General features: G+C 40.8%; 1 protein-coding gene across 2 annotated transcripts in view; it reads left to right on the top strand.

Moving 5' to 3' along the window:
- Positions 1-3,024: 3,024 nt before the first annotated feature.
- Positions 3,025-20,428, top strand: part of glra4a (glycine receptor, alpha 4a) — a 34,920-nt gene continuing 17,516 nt past the window's right edge. For both annotated transcript variants that reach the window (XM_084009615.1, XM_084009614.1), the window contains exon 1: positions 3,025-3,206. In XM_084009615.1, coding sequence (XP_083865741.1) covers positions 3,139-3,206 — 68 coding nt within the window. In that variant the 5' untranslated portion in view covers positions 3,025-3,138. The remainder of the gene's footprint in view (positions 3,207-20,428) is intronic.

Genomic DNA, 20,428 nt, shown 5'->3' with positions numbered 1-20,428 from the left:
ATGGGCACTAGTTTGTTTTGAGTCAACCCCACATACAACATTCGGCTGCTGTAAATACTCTCTGACAGACATTAAGCCGCTGCTGAAATAATCCACAACAAACACATTTATTCCTGAATGTGTAACTTTTTCTCAAAAACTACAGTGCCCTGATTTGAAGGAAATTGCATTATTTTGAAAAAGTGTTTTTTTTTTATTTGTGATACTTATGTAAGAAAGCATATTTTGGGAGTTGGAATTTTAAATGGTTTTACAGGGGATTGTGCTCAACTATTTCTTGGCCAGTCTTGACTTCTACAGTGGGATTAAGTCTCTCTGCCAGCTCACACAGCAGAGCTAAACACAAAAGCAGCATTTGATTGACACAGTAATAACAACTTGTGCAAATTAATTATCAGGGTGAAAAGCCAAAAAAGGCTCATGGTTATTTTGTCCTTCCTAAGAGCAAAATCCATTGCATCATTTATGCCTTTGCTTCAGTGAAGGGTGAACAAGGAGATTGAGTAATTGAATAAAGCAAAGGTTAATCCGCTGTGTCCCCCCACATAAGACAGCAACACCTCTGCCTGCTTAGGAAACAGTAAATCTGCTGGATGTAATCCACTCGGGGAGACAAATGACAGCAAAAGAAGCAATTTGATGGGCAGACCCTGTGAGTGATGTGTCACATCAGTGCAACTGCCCTGTGAACCCTAACACACCGAGACTGTAATGGATCCTGAAAGTGTGGATACACTGATCTACAACCTGAGACACTGCACATCTCAGAAATTTGTTCTCAGATGAGAAGATACAACCCATTCAAGTAGAGTAATGATCCCAACTGAATTGTTAGCGGCACATTATGAGTCAAATCCAAATCTGTGTTCATTCATGAAGGACTAATACTCATTTTAATTGCTCTGTCTATTTACCAACAGCCTTTCCTCTCAACAAAACATCCCATGATGCATTGGGGAAAGTATTGTGGCATTGGGTGTGTGCCTTTCATGCTGAAGACCAGGGGTGCAGTCGAATAGTCTTTTTTGCTTAGGAAGGTTCCTAACTGAAGAAGTGACCCGGAAGTAAACAAGTGGCCGCCATGATAAGAGCCGTTCGGATTCTCTAAATGCAAAGGAAAGGAGCTCCAATGCTTCCTTTCAGAGCTCCTTTAGCATAGGATGCAACGGACCTTCCTATGCGATAGGAAAGGAGATTACGCCGACCCACAATTCTTTGCGAGAGCAACATTTAAAGTGCCGCACACCTCGGCCATTAATGAAAACAAACGATATGTGCATTTACATATTTAACAATGACTTTCATGCAGACATATAGTAATTGGAATAGTGATAATAAATGTGTGAACAGTGATAATAATTGAATGTTATTTTTAATTTTATTTCAATCATGTTACAAATGTTTGACAAAAACGAAACTAAAACCACAAATGAAAAGTAAATAAAACAACGGTCAAACAGGAAGGAGGAGCTGCTGGACTGAAGCCGATCAGTGAACCAGCTGTTGATAAAACCAACATGTGGAGAAGTGGACGATGCGCTTTTTGTAGTCCATTATTGTAGTTTCTCCAGCGCAGACGCACGTCAATCGCCGGTGCCGATCATCAGCTGTCAATCATCAGCGGCCGCGTTATAATGACGTAGCTTAGTGAAAGTCCGGTCGGATTCTCTGAGCACCGCGGTCGACTATTCCTAAATCCTTTTGCGTTCTCCTATCGCCTTTCCTTAACCCCGTGACGTTTTCCCCAGAGGTCAAGGAATAGGAGATAGGAATAGGAGTTAGGACCTTATTTTTTGACTATTCGACTGCACCCCAGCATTTTTTAAATCTATGACCTCACTCTTTGCAACCTAAACCAAGTTATTTTAGTCGGCCAATCTTAAACCCTATGCAGAGGTAGTTTGTGCAAAGTTGATTTATCTGAGCTTTTTTGTTACAACAAGTAGTTTCTGTGACATCAACCATTGAACTGAACTAACTTTCATTAACTGAAAACACACCGTCAATCATGCCCCAACACCTGCTTTATAGCCTATTTTACTCCAAATGGGTCCATAAATGATTAAATAAGCCTCATCCTGTATGTGGAGACTGAAGAAATCGAGACCATAAACTCATGTTTATGCCTTCATACACTAGGACTTCTCTTTGCAACCAGAGGATTCGCCCCCTCCTGGCCATTTGAAATAATGCAACTTTAAGGCACTTCAGAATTCGCTTTTTAGACCTGCTTGCCGCCTGATGAAATGAAAGTGGAGTTTATGGGTGAAAAAATCTAAATTACACTTTTGGCGCAGTTGGGTGATAATTCTGTGGGTTTGACGCTACCCCCCAAATAAAAAGTTAATTATATATTAATTTAGAGATACTGAACTAAATTCAATGCATCTTCTTGAAGACGTCCTCCTAACTGAAATGTGTTTCACTCCAGATTTGTCATCACCAGAATGTATTCTACACATTCTCTGCAATTTAACTCATCATCATCATCATCATCATCATCATCATCATCATCGTCATCTTCTTCATCATAGCCAACACTTCCTCCATCCCAATTACGTCTAATTACACATGAGGCAGCCACCAAAACAAACAGGAGACCGTTCCTTTAAATCCTCATCTCCTTTTTAGGAGGGAACATACGAGGAAAACACACACACACACACACACACACACACACACACAAACACAGACTGATACGCCTCGCACTCCCCTTCCACACAAGCACCAACACGCTGATTTACTGGCCAGTGCCGTCCAGCCGCCTGAAGCAAAGAGCCTGCTTTGTGGATGTGTGCAGCCCCTCTGGACTTGGTGGGAGGGGAAGAAGTTTCCCCAAAGACAAGCAGCTTGGATCAGAGAGAGAGGGGGGGGATAGAGGGAGAGAGAGTAAGAGAAAGAGAGAGAGAGAGAGAGAGAGAGAGAGAGAGAGAGAGAGAGAGGAGAGAGAGAGAGAGAGAGAGTAAGAGAGAGAGAGAGAGAGAGAGAGAGAGAGAGAGAGAGAGAGAGAGAGAGAGAGAGACGATGCCTTCCTTTTCCAGCCCAGTCTCACAAGCTGCTCACTGGATTTGGTGATTTTGGAAATTAAATTTTCTGCAAGTTATTCAACGGGACTGAGGAGAGCTTTTAACGCGGAGGATGCTCCCACAGGTCATTCGGATTCTGTATGTCTTGTCTTTCTGCTTTTTCCAAGGAGGCTTTATCAGGTGAGGCGCACACGCATTTCTAATCAACGCTCCGTGTTTGTGCGAGTTATTTCCTCTCGTATTATGTGGTGACACTAAACTTTTCCACCATCGCGTGCGACACATGTACTCGCTCCTCACGTCACCGGGCATTTCAGAAGGCTTTCCAACTTGATTTGTATGCAGTTTTTACACGCGTGTTTGTTTCTTGTTGATGGACGAGGGGATTCAACTGTCAATATCGCAGTTGTTGCTGCCGTTTAATAGAATGTAGCCGAACATGGAAAACAATCGGACGTGGGCATGTTTTCACACGCAAATTTTTTTTAAAAATAATAATACAATAAATAATAATCCAGCCTTTTACGCGCAGACAAAAGTGGGCTCTCTCGTCACCAACAACAAAAACAACACGATTTTATTTCATGGTCGCAGTTCGTTAACTGAGCTCATGCAAACAAGTTCTCGTGAAAATACGGCGTCAGATATCAAACCTGTCTTTGTTGTTGTGTTTGTGCCCAGAGAGAAACCTATGCTGGTCGCAAACTACCTGTGGAATTCATGCTCTATTGCTAATTTGGTGGCTTTTTGGAGGAGATTAAAGTGCAACACTCCGATGTAGGGTCTAATATTCAAGAAAATGTTGGAAACGTCCCATTCCGTGCTTGCTTACAGGCACCTGAAAGATGTCATGCATGCATGTGGAGAATATTGCCTCCATGATGTCTTTAGTAACGTCAAGAAAAGTGTGACTGAAGTCTATTAATCATTGTAAGAAATAAGGGGCACGCTCCAGTCTCTGTGTGTTGAGTATGTCTGGTGACAAAATCAAACAAAAACACCTCCTTCTGTCCTTTCCTCCTTCCCTCAGTTCACACACACACACACACACACACACACACACACACACACACACACACACACACACACACACACACACCTCATGTCTCTCTCGCCTCCCTCATTTGCTCAGATCATCCACCAGAAACCAAGCTTCTTCCTTCCTCCCCCTCTCCATCCTCCTTGGTGGCAAAAAAACTTTTATTTGCGGTGAACACTTTCCTTATTTCATGCCCTGCCAACCTCAGGTGTGAGCAAAAGGGAATTAGGATCTGCATAATCCTGGAGCGGAACAGAGCGGTGACTCCGTGAACCCAGGGGCGAGGAGAGCAGCTCTTAGCCTGGAGAGCAGTCAACTGAAAGCACCTCCTCTGAGAAATGATACGCTGCTCGCCACGTCGGGGGGCAGCGAGGGAGAGAAAGGAAGGGATCAAGGGGGAGGGCAGGTGTAAAAGACAGGCAGAATCTGATGAAGCTGTGGAGAGGTGGGGCGGGGGGGGGGGGGGGGGGGGGCTGAAAATACGAATGGAGAAAACTGGGGTGGAGAGAAAAGTGAACAAGAAATTGAGAGGGTGATTCATTTAGCTGGCGGCGGCGTGGAGATTAGTAAAGTGGAGGACGGGGCCGGGAGATGGAGAGAAATGGTTCAGATAGGGAAGAGGAGATGAGCTGGGGCAGGGAGGGGTGGGGTAGGGGGGGGGGGGGTATGGGCGTGAAAGACAGAATGTGTTGTAAGAGATTTGAAAAAAAGATTGTCATGTAAAGTAGTGCACAAGCTGGATTGGCATGATAGGTTCTGGACTGGATGGTGGTTGACAAGAGGAAATGAGAAACCAGAATAAAAAAGGGTGTAGTAAAGAAAAGTCAAGGCTGAGGCTTAGGAGATCTGTGTGTGTGTGTGTGTGTGTGTGTGTGTGTGTGTGTGTGTGTGTGTGTGTGTGTGTGTGTGTGAGAGAGAGAGAGAGAGAGAGAGAGAGAGAGAGAGAGAGAGAGAGAGAGAGAGAGAGAGAGAGAGAGAGAGAGAGAGAAGAGGCTGTTGTGTCCTGTATTGTTGCAGCACTGTCACGCTGCTTCCGTCCCCTCATCAGTACTTTCATTATTATGCTGTTATATAATCATTATATCAATGGCATAAAATGGTCTTAAAGTGACAACATATCATTTGTCACATTTCTTTCTGGGACAATATATCATTTTAACAAAACTTTTTTGGTGAACAAAGTCAAAGTTATGAACCACGGTTTTGATTTTGTTTACACTGCTGCCCTATGAATCGTTCCGAGATGTTTCATTTAGCTCAAATGTCTACTTCACCAGCATGTGAAGATCACAACAGCAGACGCACAAATCATGCGAACGTATCCACGTGCTCTTGTTATCGGATGTGTCTGTTCATTGAGTGAATTGCATTGAAGTGAAGGGCAGAGAATCTCACTAAGGATCCCTGCTGTCCTTGCCTCCAGTCAGTGACAGACCATGAGTCAGACTCAGAACTGGAAATATATCAGAGAAGAAGCCTTATGGTCCAATGCAGTTTGGTCCTCATAAGGATTGGGTTTCCGTTTTTGTTTGCACGCGTGTGTGTGTGTGTGTGTGTGTGTGTGTGTGTTGAAGAGAGGGCGTTTTCCTCTTAACTGTAACTGATTAATTTAAGTAGATAATAGCTTGACTTAAAGTGTCATCATAAAGTGGGTCACTTGCAGAAATAAACAAATGATATGACAGACGACTTCAGAGATGTACATTAGTAAAATGCTAAAATCCAGTTAGAGATACTGTATAACAGTTATTCCCCACTTTACTGAGAGAATCCTCACTTCATTGCTAGTTTTAAATAAGTGGGGTTGTTTAAATGTACTGTCACTGGGTTTGCAGGGAAAAAAATCCAACCTAAAAGTTTGAAGACTGTTAAATAACTACTTGAGATTTGTGTTTAGGGGTTCATTTGGTTTCTTGTATCCCCATGGATGCCCAATTAAGATGATGCATATGCCACAGCGACAGTTCTAGTGGTTCTGAAATTTTGTTTAGGAACAGAAACATGTTCAACTATATAAACAATCATCCTTAAATTTCAAATTTCATAAACACAGAACAAAGCCTTCCTTCCTTACTGTTCATTTTGCATGTCCCAATATCTGTTTTTAAGGCTTAGAGCTCATTATTTTCAGTTTCAAATCCCTGTAGTAGTTTACTGTGGTGAACAGTGTTCTCTTACAGCAGGAAGCAACTTTAAATGCATTCTTTTCTATGAAAGTCTGAAACATTTAAATGAGGAGCCTTACTAGGGGTCCACTCATACCCAATGTCAGCTGTATATCAGCAGCATCTTATAAGAAAAACAAGAATTTCACCACAATTTGAGCAATTTGAGGTTTTGGGACTGGATCCTCTCAGTGTGAAGAAGAACGGACGATAACATGTTGTTGCAAATGACCCCCCATAGCAGAGCTCTGTTTGAACACAGTTCACTTTTTCTCTGAAACCCCATCCTCTCATATTGGTTTACCGCAGAAAATTGTTCATGATTTGAAGAATACAAACATAGTTGGCTGTACTTGATACTTGGGTAGTACTGAAACCATTTTGGAGCTCCTGTAAATGGACCTGCTTTTCTAGCCTGTTGGGCTACTCAAGGCACTTTACACTACATTTGTTCTATTAACATTCATTCCATTTACCTTAGACTAGACTTTAGGGGCAATTTCAGACTGGAGGAGCTGGGATTCAAACCATCGATCATCTGATTGGAGGACGACTCTACCTCTAAGCCACAGCCTCGTAATAACCAGTTGTCACAGAAAACAGTAACCTGTCATTGAAATAAATAACAAAATAACTGCAAATTGGTGAATTCATGTGCGGCAAAGTAAACCCACCATATTTGTCTTAAGTTCAACTTTTGTGAACTTTAAACACAAAAATGAAGGTGTCAACCAATAGCAACATTCATAGTGACCAACAGTTGGCATGTTTGCCTGACTGTAAGCTTGCTTCTCTTCAAATAACTCCAGAATGAATTGCTATGAATATCGTTCTAAGAACATCATAACAGAAGAGACTACATTGACATTGAGACTGACTGGCGCTAGCATGTTCCTAGCTGGCTATCATGTTAGCAGTTAGCTCACCAGCCACAGTAGCTAACCAACCAGTCCTGTTGGCTGTTTCTGAACAAAGAGTTCTGGGGACTCCCTGCAAGGAACATCCCACTGGGGAGCTCCCTCAGGAACTAAAGTACATACCTTCAAAGGCTTTTTTCTGTTTGCATTTGAACTGCAAATAGGAATGCTGAAGTGACATAAAACACCTTTCACACAGGACGCGGTTTGTGCTACGCTCTCCGCTGGGTTCAGCACGCATGAACAAGCGGCGTGCTGTGATCGCGCTTTCCTCGATACGAAACCATTGGAAATAAGGGTTTTCAGAGTGCAGTGGTCTCCATCCAATAAAGAGGGGGGCTCTTATGTTCTGGGAACTATAAAATGTTCCTTCGGTCCACAAATGCCTCGTCACCAAGCTTCTGGTCGATAAAGATGAAGTATGCGGTGGAACATTCTGGTGTGAATGGGCCTTAAAATGCATCAAGATGGTGCATTAAACTTCAATTTAAAGTGTTAAGTAAATAAGGGCTTCCTCAGGTTAAGGGGCAATAATCAACAAGAATTCAAATTACTTGTATCAAAATGTTTTCTTTTGAGGCCCGACAGTAAAATAGTGTTTGAAGTAAAGACAATTTAGCCAATCCAAACTTCAAAAGCTCAGTTGTTTGGCCAGGACACAATCTTTCTGTGATAGCTTTTAATTAAACTCTGATGGTATTCCCAGCTGGTATGGGAGTATTTCTAACAGCAAAGTAATATCTGGAGGCTAGTAAACAGAAGAGGGAAGCAAAGATTATGTACTTTCATTTAAAATGTGTCACAACCAACATGGATTTGAAATTGTTGCTCGTCCCTACCAAAAACTATCTGCATGTGAAAACTTGTGAGAAAATACAATTTCTACCTGTGAATGTGATAAGCAGAGAAACCATTTGCATGGCAGTTTGAATTGGAGCATTTGGAGCACGTCACATGTAGTAGCAGAAGACTAAGATATATGTATATATAAATAAAGCAGACATGCTTTGAATTCACATGCAGGGTTTAATTTTTTATTGTCTTGTTTGTGCAAATCAGTGTGCAAAAAAAGTATCAACTGAATGTTACTGAGATGTCACCTTGAGTAAGTCTGTCACAAACACTTTTAGGGCTCTCTTATCCTTTCCAAAAAACAAATCCTAGCGTACTTGGCTGATACAGAGCAGAGCAGCGAGGAGTGCTGACGAAAAAGAAGCGTGAAAGGAGGACAGATGGGATGTTTACGTGAGTTAATGACTAAAAAATGAGAGCCAAGCTGGAGACGAGTCGAACAGACTGTTTGCTCTCCACTTCCAGTGCCACCACTCAACAGTAGTGGCATGCTTAGCAATGAAATATGAAGACTAGACTGGATGAAGACTGCAAACAATATTCATCCAAACATATTACATTTTCTTCTCCTGCTACACTTAAAATTCCATTGAGGATATGTTGAAAATGTAATAGCCTGTCAAACAAAATACTTCAAACAAGTCAATATTTATTCTGCCTGTTCTCAGAGGGATGTTTGAATTTGTATTTTCTACAACTGGCTTAATTTTCCGTGGTAAAATACACACTCGCTTTGGGCAACACTAACTAACCTCCCTCCTGATTATAAATACTTTTCATGAGAAACTTTTAATAAAAAAGGGTCTAATCTTACATCCCTGATAAGAGAGCATTGCTTCAGTGGACATGGGATTTGTGTTTGGATCTACGGTGGAGGTGACAGCGTACTGATGGTCCCAGCAGTCAGCAGGCGCCTTCAGTGTTAAGCTGACACCTCGGGCTGAGGGATGTGACTGATGGTTTGCTACCCATTTCAATCAAACCACATATGACCTTTCCCTGTTTCAGTGATATGAAATGTGCATAACAACCTCCTTTGCAGCATCTTAATCATTTTCACTGAGATCCTGATACTAGAGGATAAAAAAACTTAGTTTTTTTAGTCCTTAGGATGAATATCCCCTGAAATATGGCAATCGTCTTTTCTCTTATTAAGAGTCACACCAAGAGTTTAAAAGCTATAATCATAGACATTTTACAAAAATGTTATTTTTCATCATGGAAGAAATATGGGTGTCTCTCCCAAGTTATCCTTTGCACGCACCAAACGATGTGTTTGTGACATTCCTCCCCTGCCAGTCAAAATCAAACCCCCCAAACCCCTGAATAATAAATGCATCATGAAGTGTAGGTGATGGGCATCAGCTCAGGGTAAACTTTTAATCCCTGCAGATATGTAGCCAGCTAATGCTCAACTGGAAGCGCATTAAAAAGCAACATTTCCCATTGGTCAGGCAGGGAACCAGAAAAACAACGACTTTCAGGCATTTATTTACACAGAGGTTCAAATCTAATGTGTTTTTGCATCACTCGCTTCACACAAATGCAGGAGAGAAAGCCAGAGGTAAACGAAAGCATCGGTTAGACTCATCACCTCATGGCCACAAACTGTTCGAGCCTGCAAACTGCAAGTAGATTTAATTCAAGGTAAACAGAAGAATAATAATGTATAGAATATATAATATAAGAAACGGTATGTCTTTTGTATGTCAAAAACTAAAGATACAATATTTTCATATTAAGAAAGTATTTAATGGCTTTAATGTGAAAGGGGAACAAATCATCATTCCCTGCAGCTTTATGGAGCTTTTTTTAGCATCTTTCAGCTCATTGTTTTAGCTTCGTATCCTGCAACTTTAGTGTTCACTCACACCAGTCCCACCACCATCGTTTTGAGGCTCAGACAGCCGTCGTCAGCAAAAATATTGTACTTGGACACAACATGTGTCAATTTAAATTTCTTTATTATTATTATTATTATTATTATTATTATTATTTTTTTTTTTTTTTTTTTTTATGGATCCCAGGCTTTTGATTTGACAAAAGATGGACAAACTATAAAGCACACCTGTTTGCAAAAGAAAAAAAAACCTTCAGCTTTTCCTGTAGACACACTTAAGTCAAAACGGCATTGAAGACCAGGCAGATAGCTGCAGATAGATGTGCAGGCTTCAGGTGGCTTCTCTGGGATCATGGAACAAGTCGTACATACCAAAAAATGTGCTTCTTTGTTTCAACACCTTTCATTATGTGCACGGATCAAACCAATGCAGCATACTGTGTGACTCAATAGGTAACGAAATGTGACACAGTGGTATGGTAATGCAATTAGGTGGATCTCTCCACTCTTCTTCAGATTAAAATGGCCACTTATTGACTAGAGCAGCACTCTGGCTCTGAGGTTCACTACTGTAGGTCATTATGTTCTCTGCAAACAGGAACATGAAGTGGGGGCCCATTATGAATCCCTCCATCATGTTATTAACGTCTGACCGTACAGTTCATGCTGATTAAACGTCACTTTCAGGGAGTCTGTCCTACAAAAAAAACATCAGACCTCATAATGTATGGTTGAGCAAAAAGAAACAGTGGGCAGTGGAGTCTGACTGAAGCGCTGCTTAGTAATTGAATCAAAACTGAACCATTAACTAAACCATTAAGAATGGCTGTGCTGCATTAAATCAGTAATTACAGAGGCCTGTAATTTATCAGTCAAAGTCTGGAGGCTAAAGCTAACAGTAGTAGAGCATACTGCACTCATTAATCATGGCCTTTTCAAGTACAATTTACACCTCAACCAAAATACATTGGCTTACATTTGGCTGTTTTGCGAGAAAATTTTAAATTTGTCTTAAATTGACCTAAATTAACTTTATATCTTGTGACTCCACTCAAGAACGTGGAGGAGTTTCTTTCAAGCCCCATGCTGACTCAGAGATGATGAAAAGAAATAGCAGCCTGATAATAATATCATTTCATCAGAGCCTTTGTGTGAGTGAATTAACTTGTGTTGCCTCTATTTTCTGTATATTTGTGTTAAGGACCATTCATCTCAAGGGTTTTATCCTATTAAAATATCTGTAATAACTCTTAAGAGTAAAAAATGTAATGTCTTAATATAAAAAAGATGAATTTGGACGTGGCCTATTTCCATTTATGACCTGCTGAAGGTACATCATAATCTGTAAATATATAAAACAAGAGACTAATCTTCCAATCCATACATTGCATGTTACATATAAAATGTGAGCTCTTGTAGTAAAGTCACCGAAGAGCATTCCTAGGGCTGTAATTTAACATCTCACTGATTCCAAAGCCTCCGTGCGGCTCGTGTAAACACTGTGATGCTCTTAGAGATGGCACATAGTAACGCCCAGCAGTGAAAACAAAAGCCAAAGCAACAAACAAATCGCCCCTCTCCATCCATTTAACTCCCACCGAGGTCACACATGACCGATGAAGCAGAATTTGTTGGGTGTTAAAGGGGGTCCAGAGGGTTGTTGAGGGGGATTACAGCTGTGTTCCTAAGATAACACAATAAGGGCAGTAAGGGGGTCTCTCCTCTCCAGGAGCATGAAATGAGAGTGGTCCATGTTGGGATGCAATGCAGGAGTCTGTGTAATTCCTCTGCACACTGAATGACTTAGTTTTTGATGTTGAAGCGCACAACTCTTTCTCTCTCGCTCACACACACACACACACACACACACACACACACACACACACACACACACACACACACACACACACACACACACACACACACACACACACACACACACAGTAGGAAGCACCACATTACATGCCCAATCCCAACTCACAGTTTCAGTCAGCAGGGAAAAAGATGCACTTTTGTCCATGGGTTTCCTTGTGTATGAGGCAGATATACCAACATTTAGTTCTGTGCTGTAAAAACAAGATATCCAATAGGGTCTCCAATAATCAATTGCTATAGATATAGCTCTGTATTGATGGCGGAGCATACTGTGGGTGTACATTGTCTAACACTTTGGGGTATAAGTGGGCTGCTGGCCTGCAGCTGGCCCTTTTACACAGCGCAAAGCCGCTCCAAGGGTAAAGCACCACAGATCATGTACTTCCACAAATCCCTTGTGCTCTGACCTCTGGATCACTGGCAGACTTTTCTCACTACATTAGTGAGATGACTAGTTGTCCTTGACAGGTGAGGTCCTGTATTGATTATATCATAGTGTGCTCACGCTGAACAAAGTTTTTCTTAAGCAGAGAGCACAACAAATTTGTGCTAAGCTGTTGTTGCAAAGCCCAAGGATATGTTGGGTTGCAGTGGTTTGACTATAAATTTACCAGATACGTTTTAACACAATAATTTCTGTCTGTAGTTTACAATTAATAGCATTAATAGTATAAAACAAAATGTATTAAATTGAAAATGGTAAGGTATTTCTAGCACCCAAAGTCTTGTTTCCTAGACAAGCAATATCATATATGACGAAACAACAGAGTCCCTGCTGCTATGCTTCTCTATTGCAAGTGCAGAACACGTTTGATTAATTTAACATTTTAAACAGCCATTTAAAAACAGTTCAACACATGAGCCCTCGATTTGCAACTCTTAATTATGTGAATATGGGATTCTAACCATACCATACTTACCAGCATGGCAGGCTTTGCACAAAATGTTTCAGACTCTGAAAGTAAAGTAGTCTGAGCCATATTTATCTGACTCTTATTAGATCCTATCCAGCGTTTAATTAACTCTTCCCCCTTTCCTTGATCTAATCAATGTCCTGCCAGGCATTCGTCTTCCCCTGAAAGGACAGATTCATGTTAGTTGTTGAAATCAGGTTAGTGAGGCCAGACTGATAATCATCAAATGATTTATCATTTTATTAATTAGCAGTAATGTTAACAGTAATATTTGTATTTTGTTACAGATCTTTATGGAATAATAGTTAAGGGTAGTATAATTAATTATGTGTGTTATGTAACATCAATGCATCAATCTATATTATTGCAGGTTTTATTTTTACCGTTCTACATTAAAATACTTTTAAAAGGAAGCTCAGCATGCACTTTTTTGCGAGGGTGAATGTACTACAGTTGGTAGTACTATGACTATCTAAATGTATTTAGATTGCCATAGAGTACAGTGTTTGAACCTGAATATTTTTACTATGGGCACACAGTTATAGTTACCAATGAAGCTGCTCTTTCACTATAAAGCTCCATTTTTTTCTGGTGAAAATATTAAAAATGCCAAAATTACAACCACAGTTTCATATTTGCAGTATTTCCAATAGCTAAGAAAAACATCTGTTGTGTGTTGCATGTCTGAAAGAGCAACTCTAGATGTCCAGACCTGGTTCTACGGAGATTATGTTCATATGAGAAAACAGCATCATGACAGAAATGTCACTTTTAAACCATATACTGCATATGGAACAGACAGATTTATGATTCAAATAAAACAGCGAAGTTGCATCATAGGATGCAGCTGCTCCACTTGCTCCAATGCTTAGACACCTCTAGACTACAAACGTTAGTCTGCACCAAAAAACATTTGGAATATCTTATCTACTGGAACACGTCAAGGTAGTTGGTGAAGTTAGGCTGATTACTATTGGAAACACATCCAGGATGAAAAAAAGAAACACGCCCTAGTTGTCATACACAGCCAAAGAGGCTACTCCTGTGCTTGGTTGGCCGTAAAATACAATTAAAGCCCTTGTTCGGTCAACTGGTCATTTGAAGGAAATCCTAATATTTCCATGCCCTAGTCTTTATGACATCTCATTTTGAAGTCACATTGACATTGAGTAAACATTACAGACATTGCTGCCAAGGAGAACGCGTTCCAACATTTTATGAGGCTCTTTGAGGGGCCCAACTTGGACGACCCGTCTTGATGTTTAAAAGACGTGATTTTATCATGTATTTATAGCTGGTGACGCACACACTATTAGTCATGCATGGCCATACTTTGTTCATGGTCATCTCAGGACACACACTGGACGTGGAGCATCCTAACCATCCACAACAGGCCAAAGATGCATCCTTTTATCATGTTGAACAGCCACTGTGTGAGACCTTTGGTGCTTGACCACTGAGACTCCTTCCATTTGTTAGCACAAGACGCCCACATTGTTTCCTGAGATAGTGTGTCAAATCTTGTGGTTCTCTTGGGATGAGAGATCTTTGCTTTTCAATAGATTGGTGGTATGCTCGATAAATGTGTCAAGGACAGCGAGTTACGCTGTTGTCATTGATTCTGTCAGTAAATCCTGGAAAAGTTTAGATAAGTGTGTAATTTGTCTGCAGTGTAGAACATAATACAACAACCACAAACTCTTTCTATTTTAGTGAAACCTGGAATGATGTCTGTCTCTCTTTAACAATGGAGGATGGCATGTATGTTTTCAGAATCTGAAAATAGCTGCTCAGTAGACTCAGTAGAGAATATTTAGAACTGCTGTTTTGCAAGTGTCCATTTTTAACATCTTGTGACATTACACAATTGATTCAGCTGTGATTTCCAAGGGTTTCAGCTGAAGGCCACCCCTTTCTCTGATTTACTCTGACTATCCTTTTAAGATTGCCATCAAAACATGATATTTGTCGCCAGATTTAATTTTTTTTTTTGCAGTAAAAATGTCACTTTCCACTTATTACAAATGTATTTCCCCTCGTATTGCAAATAACTTGTGTCAGTTGAAGTGAACTTCTAGCCACTTTTTAGCTGATCTTGTTGATGACCAAAATAATGAATAATGTTTATTTGAGAAAATGTGTTAACTTGTGTTATCATATTTAAAGAACTTTCCTTCACTGGTTAGGTGTTCGGAAGGAAAGCTTCACCCACACAAAAAATTAAATCTGGTAACATCAAAGTAACTGAAGAGATGGACATTTTCATAAAACATTAGATAACTGAGCCAAAAGGTAGTTTTTTCCCCCTCTTCCCGACAGTTACCAATTAATAAAAGAAAACAGCATGATGTTCTCGCGGTAGGACACAGAAAATGGTGCATAATATAAATACCTCTTTGTTAGGGTTTTTTTTTATTACATGTACTTAAAATGGATAAATACATGTATCTTAAGCCCAGCAAAGATTAATACATTTACAAATATGACAAAAGCAATAGATATTCCGTGCACATGGGTAATCTGGCTAACCTGACTTTTGCCTTCAAAACTGTGACAACACAGTCCATCCTGCCAGACTTTTTGTTTGTGGTCAAAACTGTTCCAGAGTAATTACACAAAACCCAAAATGTGTGATCAAAGTTCTCATCGAAGGCTAAAACACGACTTCTACCTTAATAAAGTGATGTTCATTGTTAACAGTGAGAAACGAGCAGTTGACAAAGCATTGTTAGGCTGCCTCCCTTATGGGTATGTTTCAACAAATCCCTGGTAGGCCCGGCTCCATAGAGGCTTTGTCATGATGCTGTTGGTTCAAGCCAGCAGCTTGATCAAGCGAAACAGGCCAACGGCTATGCCTGCAACTTCCTTCGTCCTCACTGTCATGTCCAAAAATATGGGTCATGTAGAGTGCAGTGGCTGTCTTGGTGTGTGTCTGTGTGTGAGTGTAACGTGTGTTTTTGTGCAAACCATTTTCTGTATGACAATCTCCTTAACCTGTCCTGGGCTGAAACCTCGCTTCACTATATAGATTGACAGCAAAACCCCAGTAGCCTTTATTCTTCGGTTAAAAGCACAGGTGGACCGTAACCGAGGCAGAGCTCACACTGACTTACCTGCTGGCCCTTTGCTTCCTCATGTCCCCTCTTTTAATGCAGTAACTGCTATGGTGCCGTGGTCCTGGGGGCAAAATGAGCAAGCCGCAAAAACCCTATTTCCTCTATAAGCATCAACTGTTAGCAGTTAATAGGGAAAAAAAAGGAAAACACAAATGCATAAACCGCTCAAAGCCGTAAGCAAAAGGCTAATAGAAGAAAAAGATTATGGCAGCTGGAAATGACCCGCGGGCAACAGGAAAACAAACATATGCTATCAGAGGGTGTGATTCATACTGCAACTGATGGGAGCCGACACCTCCATCCATATTCATATAAGTGTCTTCAGTAAACGGGAGACATTAATCATCACAGCAGAGGACGACTTCTAATTACATGTTCACTGTACACAGATTGTTGACTACAGCTGTAAGAATTCAGCTGGAGAGATTTCCCAGTGGCCTTTAAAACTGAGGAAGGATGGAAGGGGTTGGGGGACCCAGAGACCCCAACATGCGGAGGCACACGCAGCTGATGAAACCTTCTTTTTTAATACACGCTGCATAATGCTTCATTATTTCATGCAATTACCATCCCGGCGTGGTCGCAATCGAAAAATCCAATCTTACTTCTCTATTTGACGCATTTCATTACCTTGACTGCAGTACATGGAGAAGATGAGAGAGACAAATATCCTGCTTTGATCATGGTTTTTATACCCCGCTGCATGCGAACACAATCGTTCAGCTCACAGCAGGGCTCATAACGGCAGCATGAAACGGCGCGCATCAGCAATGATCGCTTCAGGAAGAGCACAAAAAGTGTTGCGTTTTACTGAGACAAAACAAACCCAAAGCTAACGTCGCGAGGAGACGACTACTGGGTGAGGCAGTCCATCTCAAGCCCCTAAGCAGACGCATCAAAGCAATCTTTCTGCAGTCGGTATAGTCCATTCTCTATCAGAAATCCTGCTAGCTAAGAGAGTGGCAGGAGGCAATCGGCGCTGATATCTTTGACGTGGAAAAGGTGAGCTGAATACAGAGAGGCTCAGGGAGACATCTGGAAGATGAGTAGGTCTGAGAACGCTCAATCATCTCCCGTAAAGGGAGAAAGGTCAGTTCATAAGGTTTATCACAGAGCTCTCCATTTAAACGGGGACTTCATGAGCAACAGGTGCTCAATGCTCAACACGTCATGCGTGCAACTATAAAGTTCTACTTCAAAGTGGAACGCTGACGTCTATGTATGCGTGTGCCATTTCAGAGTACAGGAGCTTGATAGACAGTCTCAACAAAGGTCTTTTATAGGCTACAGTCTATTTATGTATCCATTTGTTCACAGGCCTACATATGAGGAATATCCTTTTTATGGGCTTTCACTCATTTATTTCATGCAATTATTGTTGGAGAAAGTCTAGGACTGTTTTCTTGCGTTTTAAACACACAGAAATTAGAGCAGTTAGAAGAATACAGTCCCAAAGAAGAAGGATAGTACATTTCACACCAATAGGACTTTTATGTCACTAGACTGCAATGTGTTAAAGTGCTGGAGATTAGTTAAGTTTGCATGGGAAAAGCTGGGGGTGGTAGTTCAGTGTAGTAGAAAGGGGCCATCATGAGCATAAATCTGTCATCAAGCAGCAGCTCATTGTGCCTTTGTCATTACTGTGGCACAAGCCGAGGAACATAATTTCTGCTGGGTACTCCGGAGATGTGAAGCCCCACTCCCACAAGATTAAAGATTGCATTACGAATTAGAACGCATGAGCAATGGCACAGAGTTGCGATTTACTCCGCGTTAGCCCAGACTAATCTAAATCATTAAACCCTTGGGTTTGCATTGAGACAGCTAAATATACTTTAACACAACGTTGATTCCACCATTAGCATTGCCTCATGGCTGAACTAATTACACTTTACGACACAACAAAAGATCAAAGATAACAGAGAAGAGAATGGAACTAGTTCAAAGACGGGGATGGTATTAAAAGCAAGCCCAGTAAACACCACAATATCTAATGGGGAAGATTCCTCTCCCATTATTCAAAGTATTATCAATCTGTGTTCCTTTGACCTGTCGTCTGTCCAACCCACTGGTCTAAACACATCCCGAGGTGTATAACAATAATACGGTTGCTAAAGCAATGTAGTATACTGTATGTTATAAATGTATACACATATTCTTTTCACTTCCCTGAACTTATACAACAGAGTCCATGAAAAGATAAAAATCAACAAATTGATCATGCACTAATAAGCACTAATGAGCCACACCATTTCACTGGCTGACATGTCTCATTACAATGAACATGGACGCTGTAATTTACTTTTTAATTGATTCCACGTACCCAGCACGGGTGTCCATAAATACTTGCAAGACCAATACATTTGTCCCTTTCTCTTACATTTTGTATTGAGTAACATTGGCTGGGGGGGTCTATAGTATAGATTTAGATTTGTGTAACACAAGTCAGAAAGGTTTTAGAGAAAGTATAGAACACCAGCAGCCTTGACAAAAGAAAACAGAATGTAGCCTCACTGTAATCAGAATATAAACAGCCTTTTGCTAGTCAACTTCCTCCTGGATAATGACAGATATTGCTCTCCAGATGGAGGTCATATGCAAAAATTAACTGTCTGAAAAATTCAGGAGTAATTTCAAATCCATCCATCGTATATTGTATCTACTGTAGATTGAATATGCAGGTATGTCCTGTAGGCTTCTCCAACAAGTAATCTGCCTTGCAAAGGAGACCTCTGTACTGAATACTTAATCTGAACATCATACACCTCACCCTTACTAACTCTGGCTTATTGTTGACATACAGAAAGTGTATTGTAGCGCATCAGTATGTAATGTGTCATATGTCACATAAGTTTTAACCTTCTGATTGTGTCCCTCTTGTTGATTATCTAAGTATTTTTTCCATCCTCATTTCTCAGCCAGGTTGAGTGAGAAGGTTTCAGCTGTAGGAAGCTCCGTCTGTGTCTGTGTTTTCATACCTAGAGGTGTCACCATGCAGGAGTGGCAGTGATCATGTCATTGAAGATAAATGTGCAAGGTTAAATTGCAGTGTGCTCCAAATCCCATTCCCCGATGAGTCTATTGATCAAAAGGGGACAGTAGTAGCCATTGGCCATCCCATACAGTAGTGTGAAGACAAAATGTCATGTATTACCATGGAGTATGCTGTGGTTGAATGTACTTTAATAAAAGGCCTGTGAGTGGCATGAGTCAATTCATATGGTTCAAAAGTTATGCCGATTGTGCAAAAACCCTGCATTCAACCTCAAAGTGAGAGCCTCTCTATGAGAGCAATATCTATGGCTCAAGTGGATGTCAAGGGCAATTGGACAAGTAGGAAATTAGAACGTGTTTCAACAGGCGGCAAGAGCGGTTTTGTTACGTTTCCCCATCATGCTAATGGCACTAAAAAGTTAGCATGTTCATGCATGGGTGTCTAATGGGCCTGATATCCCCCGGTGCATCCTCGCAGAAAACCATACTGCGATATGATGCGCTTTTCTGATCACCAGCTTCTTAATGAAAAAGCAATTAAACGAATATGTTTGCACTCCATGGGCAGAATCCCATCCCATCTAATTAGGGCTAATTTTCTGTCATTACTTCGGAATCTGAGCCTCTATGAGGTGAAACAGAATACGCTGATAACTGCTTCTGGTTGTTTCTAAGTGAAAACCAATCAACCAGTTGTGTGAATGGAATACATATTAACCAACATCTAAAAAGGCAAGCGTTTAGCATTCATGTCCGTCCATATTTGTACTACATACCGAGGCTTTATGTTGTAAGAAAAAAAGAGGAGGCAGGGAAATTGGCAGATGATGAGAAATGTCTCTTGCCAACCCCCTCTCCCCAGTCCATTTACGTCCTCATACATTTGAGTCTTATGTTCTGTATACAGAATGACAGCTCCAGCTTCTTTTCTTTTACTGTGTGCGCTTATAAATTCCTTGTAACTAAATGATGCAGTACGCTGGAAACAGGTACCACTTACGCAGCCTCTATAGTTCCTTTGCCGGAGCTGTCTGGTCAATTTTTAGAATGTTGCACTTTTCATACCTTAATGGAAGCTTGTGAATGATCAGCAGCAAAAAAATGGCTTACATGATACATTTCACACTTTTCGACTCGTCATAACTAGAACTCAACATGCAAGTCAAACAGAAGCTGCAACAGCCCAGTAACGGTAAGAATTATATCCATATTCAACAACTTTACCAACATTTCATGGTTTAATCGAGTGCCAACATCCAACCCCGATGCAACACCTATTGTAAACACTTTGTCGCCGTGGTTTATGAACAAAACTATTGCTGAAGCAGCATTTTTTATGAGGTAAAACAAAATAATAATCTGAAAACAATTCAACCATGGCGATGCATCAATGTTTGCAGAAAATGACTATGTGCTGTTTTCCTGAACCGATGGTCATGTGTACACATACTTTGATTAAAATTAATGGCTGACTGAAATTTCTGCTTTAAGTGTGGTGGGGTGAAACAGTAATCAAATGCAGGGTAGCTCTTCAGATGAGTTGCTCATACAGAGGCTTCCCATCGTCGATATGCTGACAGCACAATCCTGACAGGTTTGTCATAACAGTTTTTTCCTCTCGTAGCTGTAGACTACAGTAGTTTGAGTTTGTGTGAGCGCTGGATGATGAACAACTGCCATGCAAACCCCC

The sequence above is a fragment of the Eutrigla gurnardus genome (genome assembly GCF_963514095.1).
Source record: "Eutrigla gurnardus genome assembly, chromosome: 5".
Classification (NCBI taxonomy): Eukaryota; Metazoa; Chordata; class Actinopteri; order Perciformes; family Triglidae; genus Eutrigla; species Eutrigla gurnardus.
This window is presented reverse-complemented; position numbering and strand designations above follow the sequence as displayed.